This window comes from Tachyglossus aculeatus, chromosome 7, assembly GCF_015852505.1.
Source record: "Tachyglossus aculeatus isolate mTacAcu1 chromosome 7, mTacAcu1.pri, whole genome shotgun sequence".
Classification (NCBI taxonomy): domain Eukaryota; kingdom Metazoa; phylum Chordata; class Mammalia; order Monotremata; family Tachyglossidae; genus Tachyglossus; species Tachyglossus aculeatus.
Window position 1 is genome coordinate 48,826,415 of NC_052072.1, and position 13,818 is coordinate 48,840,232.

At 50.1% G+C, this 13,818-nt stretch overlaps 1 protein-coding gene across 4 annotated transcripts in view; it reads right to left on the reverse strand.

The window, feature by feature from the left end:
* Nucleotides 1-467: 467 nt before the first annotated feature.
* The window catches only part of SLC19A1 (solute carrier family 19 member 1), a 42,825-nt gene continuing 29,474 nt past the window's right edge, over nt 468-13,818 (reverse strand). For 3 of the 4 annotated variants that reach the window (XM_038749649.1, XM_038749650.1, XM_038749651.1), the window contains 4 exons: nt 9,423-10,182; nt 9,145-9,337; nt 7,944-8,085; nt 468-2,368 (listed from right to left, as the gene is read on the reverse strand). In XM_038749649.1, coding sequence (XP_038605577.1) covers nt 2,171-2,368; nt 7,944-8,085; nt 9,145-9,337; nt 9,423-10,182 — 1,293 coding nt within the window. In that variant the 3' untranslated portion in view covers nt 468-2,170. The remainder of the gene's footprint in view (nt 2,369-7,943; nt 8,086-9,144; nt 9,338-9,422; nt 10,183-13,818) is intronic. The other variant, XR_005451856.1, reaches the window with a different exon arrangement.

Here is a 13,818-nt window from a genome sequence, read left to right on the forward strand (position 1 = left end):
AATCCGTGACCACCTGACTTCCAGCCCTGTGGTCTATCCATTACGCCTCTATTTCCCTCAGGGAGGGAAGCAGGCAGGCAGCTGGGTGGACTTGCCGGGCATCAGCTGGGTTGGACACAACACCCACGAGGTCTGGCTCAGATTGATATCTGACCCCCCACTCCCCTGCCCCGACAAAAGTCAATTCACTCCCCTCCCCTGCTCACTTTGGGGTGAATTGGCAGCCAGGCTGCAGCAGGTCCCCGTGGAGAGGGCCTTAGACAGGAGGCACTGGGAGTATTTTGGTCACTGCCCAGGCCTGGTCCAAATCCACCCTTGCTGCTGAGGCAGAAGGAAGCTCCCATCATGCTCATATTTCCTAACAGGTTCCAGGAGGCGGGGGGCAGAGATTCAAACTTAAAAATTCCTACAGACACATTATTTTGCAGAATCTAATTTATTATATAAAGAATAACAACAGTTTGTATTACAAAATCTCTATACTTGTATCCTACGGTGGAAAAAAAAATGATTCTGTGGTTTTTCAACCACTGATCAGAAATAAAAAAAAAAGAATCCTGGGTGAAGCGACAGTACCAAATTCGAGGAGAGGCCAGCGCCTCTTGCAGTGGGGCAGCAGGAGAACGTGGGCCCGGAGGGGCCATGCTAGGTGAGCCTCCCCTCTCTGCCGATGGGGTTAGGGGGGAGTGGGGGCAGAGAACTGTCCCCTCTCCCGCCTCAAGCCTCCACCTGAACACACACCCAGCCGGTTTCCTTCCAATTTAGGCCCCCACTGCCAGGGCTAATACTGAAGTGCACTGTTTTATATTGATTTATTCCGAGGAACGTTTGTCCCGCAATATTTCTTTCACCCTCCATTGCGCCTCTGAGGTAGGTGAGTGTCAGTCCTGGGGGACGGGTTGGCAAGTGGAGTTGCGGAAATGCGGGAGGGAGGGGGGACGGCAGACAAGGACAAAAACCAAGGCCTGAAAGAGGTGGCACCTAAAGGGACCGTGTGACCTCTCCCCTAAGTGAACCCAAAGGAGCCCCTTGCCCCTTCAGCCCACCATCTGGGGGAGTACCAAAAGCAGGCTAGATGCAATCCCATTTTGCTTCAAAATCACTGACCACCTTGGAATGGTTCCAAACAGGACCGTCGTGGCTCTGGAGAAGCTAGCTGCCTTCCACGGTGCCCCTAGATTTCGACAAACACAGCCGTGAGAGGGGTGGGAGGGAAGGCCCAAAGTCCGATCATCTTCCATCACAGCTGGGCATCTTGTGGAGAAGAGAAAGAGACTGTGGCTCCAGCATAGGGAACGGTCTGCTGGCTTCAGCAACTTCGGTGGCTCCACCTGACAAACAGCTGAAATCCAACTCCAGCTTCCCCTTCCTAATTCCCACATGGGACTCCTATAAAGAGGGAGGTTGGGAGGGAAGAACACTGAAGTGTGAATTCTTTTTCCTATGCCCAGAGGAATTAACATCTAAAAGCCTCCAGGAAGCAGGGGTGGGGGGACTCGGCCTAGCGTTCCCAAGCCCCCCACCGTGCCGCACAGCTCGCTTCACAACATACACTTATGAACAGAACGCTTACTGCAGGGACTGGATATGGCAGAAATGCAACTGTGGCTCCTTCTCTCTTTCCTGGGCTTGTTATACAGAGAAAATGGAGCTTTCTAGCAATTTAGCAGGGGTGGCACAGGGGCACGAGAAGGGTTTAAGCTTTTTCACAGCAATGCCTAAGGCAAAAAATTCAGCCAGTTGGGAGTCTGAAAGAAAGAAAAAATAGAACACTGGAAAATGTGACTCCCTAACCGGGGCAGGAGTTTTTAAAATCTTATTTTAAATGTTGTGGCCTGTAAAGTTATCCCATCATTTGGGTGTTGATGAGGAAACAGAGCACTGTGTTGGGCTGAGGAGAGGCAGCCCCATTTGCTTGGACATCCAGGCTGCTTGCCGGGTTGCGCTCCAACCCGGAATGGTACAGAAAAGGCGGTTTCATGTGGAGTTTGGCTCTGGGCTGGGGGGGCACCAATGGCAGCTCAACATGTCACCATGGACCGCCAGCTGGTCCTCTCTCCAGCCACTGGCCTGGAACACCAGAGTCTCTCAGCATCCGTTCCTACCTCAGGATCTGCTCGGCCTTGGGGGGCCTGAAGCGTGGCCATGGCCTCCCCTCGCCTCACCCTTCTCAGGCCCGTTCGCTGCTGCTCCCGCCCTCCTTCGGGCTCAGCTCCCTGGCTCCCGTCTCCTCCGTGGGGCCGCTCAGCTCCTTGGCCAACGGGCAGTCCTGCTGTCTGTCTTGCCTGTTGTGTCTCAAAGCCACGTACACAGATCCCCCGAGGTAGGCGAACGCCAGCACCGTGAAGTAGACAAAGTAGACGTGAAACTGGAAAAGAGGAGGAGCCAGTGAAAGTGGAGACCAGAGTGTGAGGGGTAGAGGGGAAGGGGAGCAAAAGGATAAAACGGGCAGTCAAAAAAGCAATAGAAGGGTGTGGTTGTGTTCAGAAGTCTTGGCATTTTTCCAGAAGTATTCCTGCCTGGTTTCTCAGATTGTAAGCTTCGTGACTCCTCTCAGGGTCACACCTGGAGAGTGTACTCTAACAGACTTGGCTACAGGAGGGTCAGGCGGAGGCATACCCATTCCATTCCTAGCTTGGCCAGTGGCTAGCGAGTGGAAGACAATCTGCTAAAAGTCAAAACTCACCCATTCTGGGCAGCAGCAGCACGGGACAGAGTCGAGGACGGAGACTCAAGTTTACTGCGTGGGAAGGAGGCAATGGTAAAGCACTTCCATATTTTTACCAAGAAAACTCTATGGATACACTACCAAAATGGTTGCAGATGGAGAGCGGGGCAAACTGGGAGAGATGTGTCCATGGTGTCACTATGGGTCGGAAACGACTCAACGGCATGAGACAAAGACAAGCTTCTTGAAGGCTGGGATCATGTTTACCACTTTACTGTATTGTAGTCTCCCAACCACTTAGCAGAGTACCCTGAATACAGTAAGCACTCATAGTCGTAATTTATTATATCTGGAATTTATAATAACAATAACTGTGGTATTTGCTAAGTATTTACTAGATGACAGGCACTGTGCTAAGTGCTGGGGGTAGATACAAGCAACTCTGTTTGGACACAGTCCCTTGTTCCACATGGGATTCACAGTCTTAATCCCTATTTTTACAGCTGAGGTAACTGAGGCACAGAGAAGTTACATGACTTGCCCAAAGTCACTCAGCAGACGAGTGACGAATCTGGGATTCGAACCCATGTCCTCTAACTCCCAGGCCTGAGCTCTATCCACTTGACCATGCTGCGTCTTGTAATTATACCGGTAATTTATTTAAAGTCTGTCACCCCATCTAGACTGCAAGCTCACTATGGGGTGGGAACGTGTCTACCAATTCTGTTATGCTGTATTCTCCCAAGCGCTTAGTACAGAGCTCTGCACACTAAGTCCTCTATGACTACGACTGATGGTTTGAAAAAAGAACACCCAGAGAGGTCGGCATGGACTGGCTCATGTTCAACAGATGCCTAAAATTGCAGCTGTCCCCTGGATCCAGCAGGAGACTGGTGGGGGGGAAAAGAAGTGGGGACAGAAATTTCATTTAGAAAAAAAAACAGAAACGGCCCAGTTCTGAGGAAAATGTGCACGTGTTTCCTAACAGTGATCAAACTGAGAAGCAGTGTGGCTCAGTGGAAAGAGCACAGGCTCTGGAGTCAGAGATCATGGTTTCAAACCCCGGCTTCGCCACTTGTCAGCTGTGTGACTTTGGCCAAGTCACTTCACTTCTCTGTGCCTCAGTTACCTCCTCTGTAAAATGGGGATTAGGACTAAGCCGCCCCAGGGACCACCTGATCACCTTGCAACCTCCCCAGCGCTTAGAACAGTGCTTTGCACATAGTAAGGGCTTAATAAATGCCATCATTATTATCATCAACAGTTCAGCGTCAACACCCAGGCAGGATGCAATCAAGTCCCCATCATCAATCGTATTTATTGAGCGCTTACTATGTGCAGAGCACTGTACTAAGCCCCACTCTGGAGCCACTGTCCCCTGGGCATGTGAAGCAGCACAGCGTAGTGGAAAGAGCACAGTGCTGGAAGTCAGAGGACCTGGGGTCTACTTTCAGCTCTGCCACTTGTCTTCTGTGTGACCTTGGGCAAGCAGTTGCTTAAATTATCTGTAAAATGGGGATTAGGACTTTGAGCCCTATGTAGCACATGGACCGTGTCCAACCCGATTATCTCGTATCTATCCTGGCACTAGGTAGAGGACACAAAGTAAACACTTAAATATCATTAAAATAAGTTGTGTTTATAAGTCCTGCCTCTCACTATTAACACCAGTACAAATAATAGTAATAAAAATTAGGAAATTTGTTAAGCACTTCAGTGCGAAGTACTGGAGCAGAAACAAGATAATAGATAATAGAATACTTGTGGGCAGGGAACATGTCTACCAACTCTGTTGTACTCTCCCAAGTGCTTAGTTCAGTGCTCTGCAGACAATAAGCACTCAAAAAATACCTCTGATGATAGTATCACAAAAACAACGGAACCTACTTTGACGAATTCAAAATATGCCACATACATTTCCTTGAATTTCACCTTTAAAGTGACAGGCAAGAATCACAAAATAGGGGCCTTGCCCAAAGCAGAAGTAGAGCCAGGGGACTCAGGAAGTGAGGTTGCCAGGAGAGCCAGGGAAAGGAGGAGTAAAGTGACAGGCAAAAAAAAATCACAAAATAGGGGCCTTGCCCAAGGTAGAAGTAGAGCCAAGGGACTCAGAAAGTGAGGTTGCCAGGAGAGCCAAGGAAAGGAGGAGTAAAGTGACAGGCAAAAAAAATCACAAAATAGGGGCCTTGCCCAAGGTAGAAGTAGAGCCAAGGGACTCAGGGAGTGAGGCAGCCAGGAGAGCCAGGGGAAGGAGGAGTAGGGTCCAGGGTGACAGGGCAGAGGTTTCTGGGACACGGAGGCCTTCTTCACCATGAATTGAGGAGGAGCGGTCAGGGGTTAAGAATTAAGGGAGAAAGGGGAGGCGTGACTGCAGGCAGCTATGGAGCCTGGAGGCAGGTTGGACAGATGAGGGTGGGAGGGGTCACCTGGGAGGCCACTTCCTAGGGTTTCTGTCCTCTCTAGCCCGCCCCAGTCCTGGTGGAGAGAGGGAAGGACACCTCCTTCCTCAATCATGATTTCTAGGGGAGTAAACGCAGCCACGGCAGCTTGCCAAACCTAGAGCGAAGAACTCAACCACCTCGCCACTCCTACCTCACCTCACTACTCTCCTACTATAATCTAGCCCACATACTTCACTCCTCTTACATCAACCTCCTCAATGTACCTCCATCTCGTCATCTCACTGCTGACCTCTCGCCTATATCCTGCCTCTGGCCTGGAATGCCCTTCTCCTATCCAACAATTACTCTCCCCTGCTTATTGTAGGCAGAACTCCTCTAAGAGGCCTTCCCTGACTAAGCCCTCCTTTCCTCTTCTCCCACTCCCGTCTCCGTCACCCTGACTTGCTCCCTTTATTCACCTCCTCCTCACAGCCCCAGAGCACTTGAGTACATATCTGTAATTTAATTTAATGTCTGTCTCCCCATCTTGACTGCAAGCTCATCGTGGGCAGGGACCGTGCCTGTTTTTTATTATATTGTACTCTCCCAAGCATTTAGTACAATGATCTCCACACAGTAAGTGCTCAGTAAATACAATTGATTGATTGACTGACAGAAGCCACTGGTAAGTCAGATGGTAATCTTAGCTCCGAGGCTGCTCCTACCTGCCATATCCAACTTGGCACTGCACTCTGCCGTGAGGAAAGGGCCTATCTGAAAAGCCCCACTTAGCCATGGACCCAGGGGTCCTGCCGTCCTCCAGGGGCTGTATTCTAGGGCTGGCCCTGAACTTAAGTCGCTGAGTTGGATTGGGAGTCTAGGTCCTTATCTGGAATGGGGCCAGGTTTGGCTTAGGATGGCGCTGCTATACATGGAGGTGTTCATCCGCAAGGGCTGCCGGGACTTGTGGTCCCAGAAGTCTATTGTGGCCATAACACGTGAGCAAAAAGCAGACCGGGTGGCACCCTGCCCTAAAATCAGGGGAACGGGAAAAATTCCCCTACCTAGACCAACCTGACAAAGCCAAACACAGCTCCCTAAGGGCTCCCTGTGTGACAGGGGCTGAGCCTAGTACTTAGGCACTACCAGCTCTGCCTGGGTTTGGGAGTAGCACACGGCTGCTGCCCATCACAGTCCCTGTCGGAACAAAACCACTTCAGTTCGGTGGACAACTTTCCTGTGCCCCTCAGAGACAAACCAAGCTAGGCCTCATAAGTGACCTTTCCGGTCCTGACTTGTTTGTTTGAATAAAAACATCCCCAAGTGACTTCTCTATCACCTCACAAGACAGAATCAGGAGGAGGAAGAGAGACCACGGGCTATTTTCCTCTCCAGAGGCGCCAGCTGCAGACCTAAACACCGCCTTTCCAGGACTTTGGCCAGACTTCTGATTTCAACTGGGCACACTGGGCTTCTGACCAGATTTCAGTCATCCAGAACCAAGGTTTTGTCACCATCTGACTGGCCTGGCCCGGAGACCAAGTCGGAGTTTAATCGGAAAACTCCCAGGCCGCCAATTGGCTGGAAAAGAAAACGCCACAGGGCAGGACGGCAGGGGAAGAGGGAGGGTGAGGAGAAAATGTGTCCTAATTTAATCCCAACATCTGGCTGCCCACCAAAGGCCGGGGCGTCCCTCACTGAAACCTTAGCCTGACTTCTTGGCATGTCAGATGGAGTATTAAGCTTTTTAAATAACTAAATGTTTACCAGCCAGTCAGGTGTCAGCGCCTCAGGGAACACAAGGGTCACGTCCACCCGAGAGATGAGTGGCACGCTTTGCATGCCTGTCGCCCGACATCAGGTTACCTAGGGAAGTTGACTGAGCAAAGCCAAGCCCCTTCCCCCCCAGGCTCAATGTTGGCACAGGTGGTTCTCACTCTCTGCAGAACAAGACTGCTGCAGACAAGTGTTCTTCCTTCGATTCTGTTAGGCTCCATGAATAAACTAATTACATTTCCTGGCAACCGCCTGAGGATAACCACCAGCTAGGAGTCTCTAGCCCTCCCGAGGGGCAGCATGGCCAGGCCTTTAGGATAGTGATGAGACTGTAAGCTCCTTGAGGGCTGAGATGGTGTCTTTCAACTTTACGAAACTCTCCCAATTGCTTGTTACAGTGTCTGCACAGAGCTGCACTCAAGAAGTTCCACTGACTGACTGACCGACTGGGTTCTACTTCCTTTTCCACACACGCTATTTAGAGAAGCAGCGTGGCTCAGTGGGAAAGAGCACGGGCTTTGGGTTCAAATCCCGGCCCCGCCACTTGTCAGCCGTGTGACTTTGGGCAAGTCACTTCACTTCTCTGGGCCTCTTTTCCTCATCTGTAAAATGGGGATTAAGATTGTGAGCCCCACGTGGGACAACTTGATTACCTTCTATCCCCCCAGCACTTAGAACTATGCTTTGCACATAGTAAGCGCTTAATAAATGCCATCATCATCATCAGGCAAGGGACTTCACCCCTGCTCTCATTCTCCTCCGTCTCCAACCTCCACCGCCTTATCTTCCACAGCCCACCACCATGCCTCCGCCCCGTTTTCAGGGTCCAGAATGGCTGGGCTCTAATTTGACCAACAAAAGGGTTTTAACATTCTCCACATGAGTCTCTAAAGCTTTAGGAGAAAGGCTCCATAAATGTCCAAAATATCTCCGCACGCACATCAGGGTTTTGTCACACAGATTCCATTTAGATGACTTCCTGAAACTTCCTCAACCCCAGGAAGAAGCCTACGCCCCGCTCCACCATGTGCCCTAAGTGCCTTTTCCTGAGGTGACTGATTTGAGTCAGAGGAAAGAAGCCCAGCACACTGACGGGGACAGGAATGGCATCTACGAACCTGAGAGTGAACCTGAAGTCCCAGGCCCTTCTTATCGGAAACGATAAGAGTGATGGTGGATTTCAAGATGGTGGCGAAGAAGGTGTTGAGTCCAAAAACCAGTGCACAGAGTTCTTTTGACAGGGAGGAGGCGATCTGAAACCTTGAGGAAAAAAAAAAAATGTCACACAGCATTTCCATGAGACCAGGAACCAGCCTTAATCAACAGGACCAGGCAATCCTTACACGTGAATAACTCTGTACTTTTCCAAAATGCTCTCTCAAAATTATCGCGGATTAGCCTCCATTGTTCCTTCAGGGCAGGGAAGGCAAGTATTATCACCCCCATTTTCTGGGTGAGAAAACCGAGCCACAGAGAAGTTACGTGACTCGTTCCAGATTGCACAGCAGGCTAGAGCTAGGACTTCAACCCAGGTCTTCTTAATCCCACGCCCATGCTTCCGCCAACACAATGAACTGGATCTAAGAAACAGGAACGGACTGAGATCCTGTGAGAGTCCACTCAGTGTAATCCCTATGAATAAGATTCACGCTGGCATGACCTAGAGAGTGGGACCGGCCTTTCCAAACTCGAAATTTTTACTTTGTCCATTCTGTGCCTGCTTGGTGCTCACAAAACCGACACCATCTGCTAACTGTCCTTTCCGAGGTGCAGTCGGGGGCCAGGAGTTTAAAAAAACCACACTTTGATGAGTCTACTGGTCCACGTGCTTCCTTAGTGGAGACAGCAGACACACAAAATATGCTTATTATGATGATTTTGATGGACAGGAAGGCCTAATGTGAGGGTAACTTTTGAACAACTGTGGCTCCACAACAGACAGGCCACCACAAAGGATGTGATGTCCTTAGCCTAGTAAAGCAGAAGTGGCAAAAAAGCCCCAACATCTTGGAGCATTCTTCTTAGATCCCCTGTTCTGTGTCAGACCCCACTTTCTCCAACCACCCCATTACCTTCTCTGGTAGGTTGACAGGCAGCGGGAAGAGATGAGATCTGCCCTCATTCCTTCAGTTTACCTCAGAGGAAAACATCACCTATCCATCCCTCTCTGGCCTGGCAGATTCCTATCAACTGGTCCCTGCCATCAATTCAGACCGTTCTCTTTCAGGTGACACCAATCCTACCCCACCACACCCACCCGGCAGGCTGATAGAGTTTCAGACCAGAGAACAAAAGAGCTGAGCTCGCGACACTACTCACGTGGCTATGGGCACGAGGAACTGGTAGAAACCTCTGAAAAAGACGTAGGCCACATAGCACACCCAGATGTTACCAGTGGCGTTCATGAGCAAAATGAGCCCGGCCTGCAGGGCTGTGACGGCCCCGATCACCAGCTCGGACCAGAGAGTCCAGCGGATTTTCACATAGCCCGCGGTGAAGGAGGTGATGGCACCTGGGGAAAGACAACACGTTACTCAAAGCTGATCCTCCCCGACCCACCGCCACACAAAAAGACGGGCAGACAGACGGCCCCGTACCGAGGAGGGTCGACGCAGCCTCCACGCCCCCGTTGAGGACTCTGTTGGGGTCAATGTCGCTCCACAAAATGTGAACGTAATAGATGATCAAGTAGTAGCCGGCCGAGTTAAATATCCACCACAGGGACCACAGTCGCAGCTGAGGTTGCTTCAGGAAGGTCTTCAGCTCCCGGAGCATCTGAACGAGGATCAAGTCCCTCCAGGCCGGGAACACCTTCAGGCCGGCCTTCTCCTCCACCAGGCTCCCCGAGCCCTGGTTCATCCTGTCCAACTCGGAGGGTAAGGCGTCTTGATGGGCAGGTTTGCCTCGATTGAAGAAGAGGCTCCGCTTAGGCGGCTTCAGGAAGAGCGTCAGGACCAACCCAAAAGTCACGAACCCCAGGGAGACGTAATTGAGCGTGATGTAGGAGACCTTCCAAACCGAGACGCACAGCTGCCCCACCACGGAGCTGGTGAAGAGGCCCAGCAGCACGGAGGTCCGGGAGTAGCTGGCCATCCGCTGGTAGCGTGACGGGCTGACCAGGGAAAAGATGTACGATGAGTAGGCCACCCGGGCGGCCATGGTGATGCCGTAGAAGAACTCCATGAACTGCATAGCGAGGATGTCGGTGCCGAAGATCAACAGCAGCCAGATAGCGATGTGACTCAAGCTCTGCAGGACCAGCACTGGCTTGTAGCGGAGGTAGTCCGTCAGCAGGAAGATGGGGACCAACACGGCCGTGTAAGAGTAGGACAGGACGATGATGATCTCGTTGGTGATCTGCAAAGCAAACCGAGTGGACTGAGGACTGCAATTTGTTTACTTATATTAATGTCTGTCTCTCCCGCTAGACTGTAAGCTCGTTGTGGGCAGGGAATGTGTCTGTTTATTGTTATGTTGTACTCTCTCAAGCGCTTAGTACGGCGCTTTGCACATAGTAAGCACTCAATAAAAGCACTGAATGATGACTGCCGGTGAGTGAGAGCTAGAGCCTTCTTACAGGCAACTCTAGAATGTAAGCTCCCCCTTTCTTTATGGTTATTTGTTAAGTGCGTACTAAGTGCTGAGCAGATACATGACAGTCAGGCGGGACACTGTCCCTGTTCTACTTGGGGTTCACAGTCCTAATCCCCATTTTACAGAAGGGGTAACTGAGGCCCACAGAAGTGAAGTGACTTGCCCAAGGTCACCCAGCTCCTCATGGGAGGGGAATGTGTCTACCAACTCTGTTTTATTGTACTCTCCCAAGCGCTTAGTACAGTGCTCTGCACAGAGTAAGGACTCAATAGATGCCACTGATTAATTGAACTCGGGGTTAACTGGGCAAGAGGGGGCCGGCTCCGTGGGTACATGTGGAATGATCCGGCATGGAGCCCCCATACCTCCATCTCCTACCGAGGCAGGAAGGGATGGAAATGATCTGGAACAGAGCTGAGGTGGCGTTTTACTCTCAACTGGATCTAGTGGCTAATGAAAGAGGAAAATCTGATTTTGGTCCGCCCCTGCCTCAAAAGATCTTGCTCTCTGTGTTGTTAGACAGGCAATCTTGAAGGGTGTGCATTTCACCTCCTCCCCTTTCTCCCACTTGCAGAACTGGTGATTAGCCGTGAAATGACCCCTCGGCATAAAGCAGGGCCCTATTACGAATATTCCCTGAATTGAAAAGGAGGAGAATCTGAACTTTCTACACACTGATCTACAAACTGGACAATCTACCCTGGAGGTGCTGTTCTCTTCTGGGTCCCTTTTCCTTCTCACTTTACACGCATTCTCTCTGGGAACTCCTCGGCTCCCACAGCTTCAACCTAGCGCCTATACGCCAAAGCTTCTCAGATTCACTTTGCCAACTCCCAACTGCTCTCCTCTGCAATCTTGCACGGCAAGGAACGTATCTACCAACTCTCTTATATTGTGCTCTCCCAAGCACCTAGTACAGTGTTCTGCACGCAGTGACTGATTAACCTCTACAAGGACATCTCACTGCACCTCTAGTTCAATATCAGCATGCCCAAATGTGAACTCATCATCTTCCCTCCCAATTCCTCTCCTCCAACTACCTCTGTCATCACAACGGACATCACCACCATCAACCACCCCATCTCTCAAACCTGTAACCTTGGAGTTGTTTTCAATTCCTCCCTCTCAACCCCCATCTTCAGTCTGCCATCAAATCTTTTTGTTTTTTTCTTCACAATATTTCCAAGTCCCACCCCTTCCTCTCCAAACAAATGGCCACCAGGCTGGTTCACGTAATGGTGATATCCCACACCTTGAGTTTCACATCAGCTCCCTCACCAGTCTCCCCGCCTCCAGTCTCTCCCCTCTCCAGTCCACGTTTCACTGTGCTGCCTGGACCATTACCTAAAACACTGTTCTACACTCATCTGCCCATTTCCCCAAACCTTAAATGGTTTCCCATTCATCTCTACATCGAACAGAAACCCCTGACTAGTGGTTTTAAGTCACTCAATCAGCTCTCTCTTCCTGCTCACTCCCCACTCCTTTCCCTCCAACCCTGCCTGGTATTCTTCTTTCCTCTCGAACTACTGTATTCACCGTGCTCCCTACAGACCAAAAGCTTCTTGTGGGCAGGGGATACGTCTATCAACACTGTTATAGTTTTTTAAAATGGTATTTGTTAAGTGCATAGTATGTGCCAGGCACTGTACTAAGGACTTGGGTGGACACAGATAAATCAGGTTGGACACAATCCCTGTCCCACATGGGGCTCACAGCCTTAATCCCCATTTTTACAGATAACTGGCACAGAGAAGTAAAATGACTTGCCCAAGGTCACACACAGCAGGCAAGTAGCACAGCTGGGATTAAAACCCAGGTCCTCTGACTCCCAGGTGATGAGCTTTCTACTAGGCCAAGCTGCTTCTCTATTGTACTCTTCCAAATATTTAATATAGTGCTCTGCATAAAGTGCTCAATAAATACCACTGAATGACTGATTGAAGCACTGTCTGGGTAATACCTGACAGGTATCCACAAGGTCCAAACTCAGCAGAGATCCAGGTGAGGCAGGGAGTAGAAATTCAGTCTCTCTTCCATGTTTTGCTGGGAAATGCTATGCCAATTTCCAATCCAGCACCCGCTAAGATAGGGAGGGAAATGGCACTGATATCCCAGATATGGAGCCAGGCATCTTCTCCTTGGAGGGGGGTGAAAGGAACCAGGCCCAGTGTTGATGATGTTACTTGCTAAGTGCTTACTATCACTGTTATAAATGCTGGGGTAACTATAAGCTAGTCACATTGGACACTGTCCCACACGGGACTCACAGTCTTAATCTCCATTCTACAAATGAGGTAACTGAGGCACAGAAGTAATGTGATTTTCCCAAGGTCACACAAAGGACAAGTGGCAGAGATGAGATTAGAATTCAGGCCCTTCTGACCCTCAGGCCCATGCTCTATCCACTAGGCCATGCTGCCTCCAATGAATTTCTTGGGGTGTGTATGAGAACTGAAGTCTATTCCAGGGTGAACCACCGTCCCCCCCAAAGGAGAATCAGTCAACGATATTTACTGAGTGCTTACTATGTGCAGAGCACTGTACTAAGTGCTTGGGAGAGTACGCTTCAACAGAACTGGCTGACATATTCCCTGCTCCTAACAAGCTTGCCAGCGGACCAGTGAGTGGGGAAAGAACAGGTACAGGTGGGCTTTATGCTGAATGAGCTGGTGCTTTCCTCTCAACACAAACTGTTCAAGAAGCAGCAGCTTAAGAATGTGACCTCTGCCTTTCCTGGGACTGTGAGAGGAAAAGAGGAAGGGAGAAAGTCACTTTTCTCCTACTTGCTGCTTTTGTCTGGAAGATCTACAGAGGCTCAACTCAAGCAACCGAGGCCTACTGCTTCTATCCCGACTCTACCTTGGCCACTACGCTTTGCCTTCCCAAGGGAACACAGTTTCACCATCGGTTACTGAGGATTAACCTCCTCAGGGCACCAACTTGTTAGCACATGCTCAGAAATGTGTCTCCTTTGCCCTCCTTGCTGAGTAAAGGAAAAGTTTCCAAGAATAATCTTTGCAAGTGCGGAACCAGCCAACTCTTTGTTTGTAGAACGTGAAATGTTATGCTGTATCTGGGACATTGCACTTTTCCTCCCCGAGTATACAGACAAGGCACCAGAAGGGCAAACATGCCTAACCTCATTACCCTCCAATTCAATCTTGAAACAGCATGCGAACAATTTTCCCCTACCCCACATTCTTCCCCCAGAAACGATACCCAACCCTGACTAATGCCTGACATTCTTTTAACTGGGCTATTTATTAAGTCAGTCAAATCTCTGGGGAACTCTCCTTGGTTTCCAAATAAAAAGAGTTCACTATTTTCTTAGCAGATGGGTGAGCCCAAGACTCTCAATGATTATGGCAATGAAGAAAGTATGAGGAGATTCAGAGG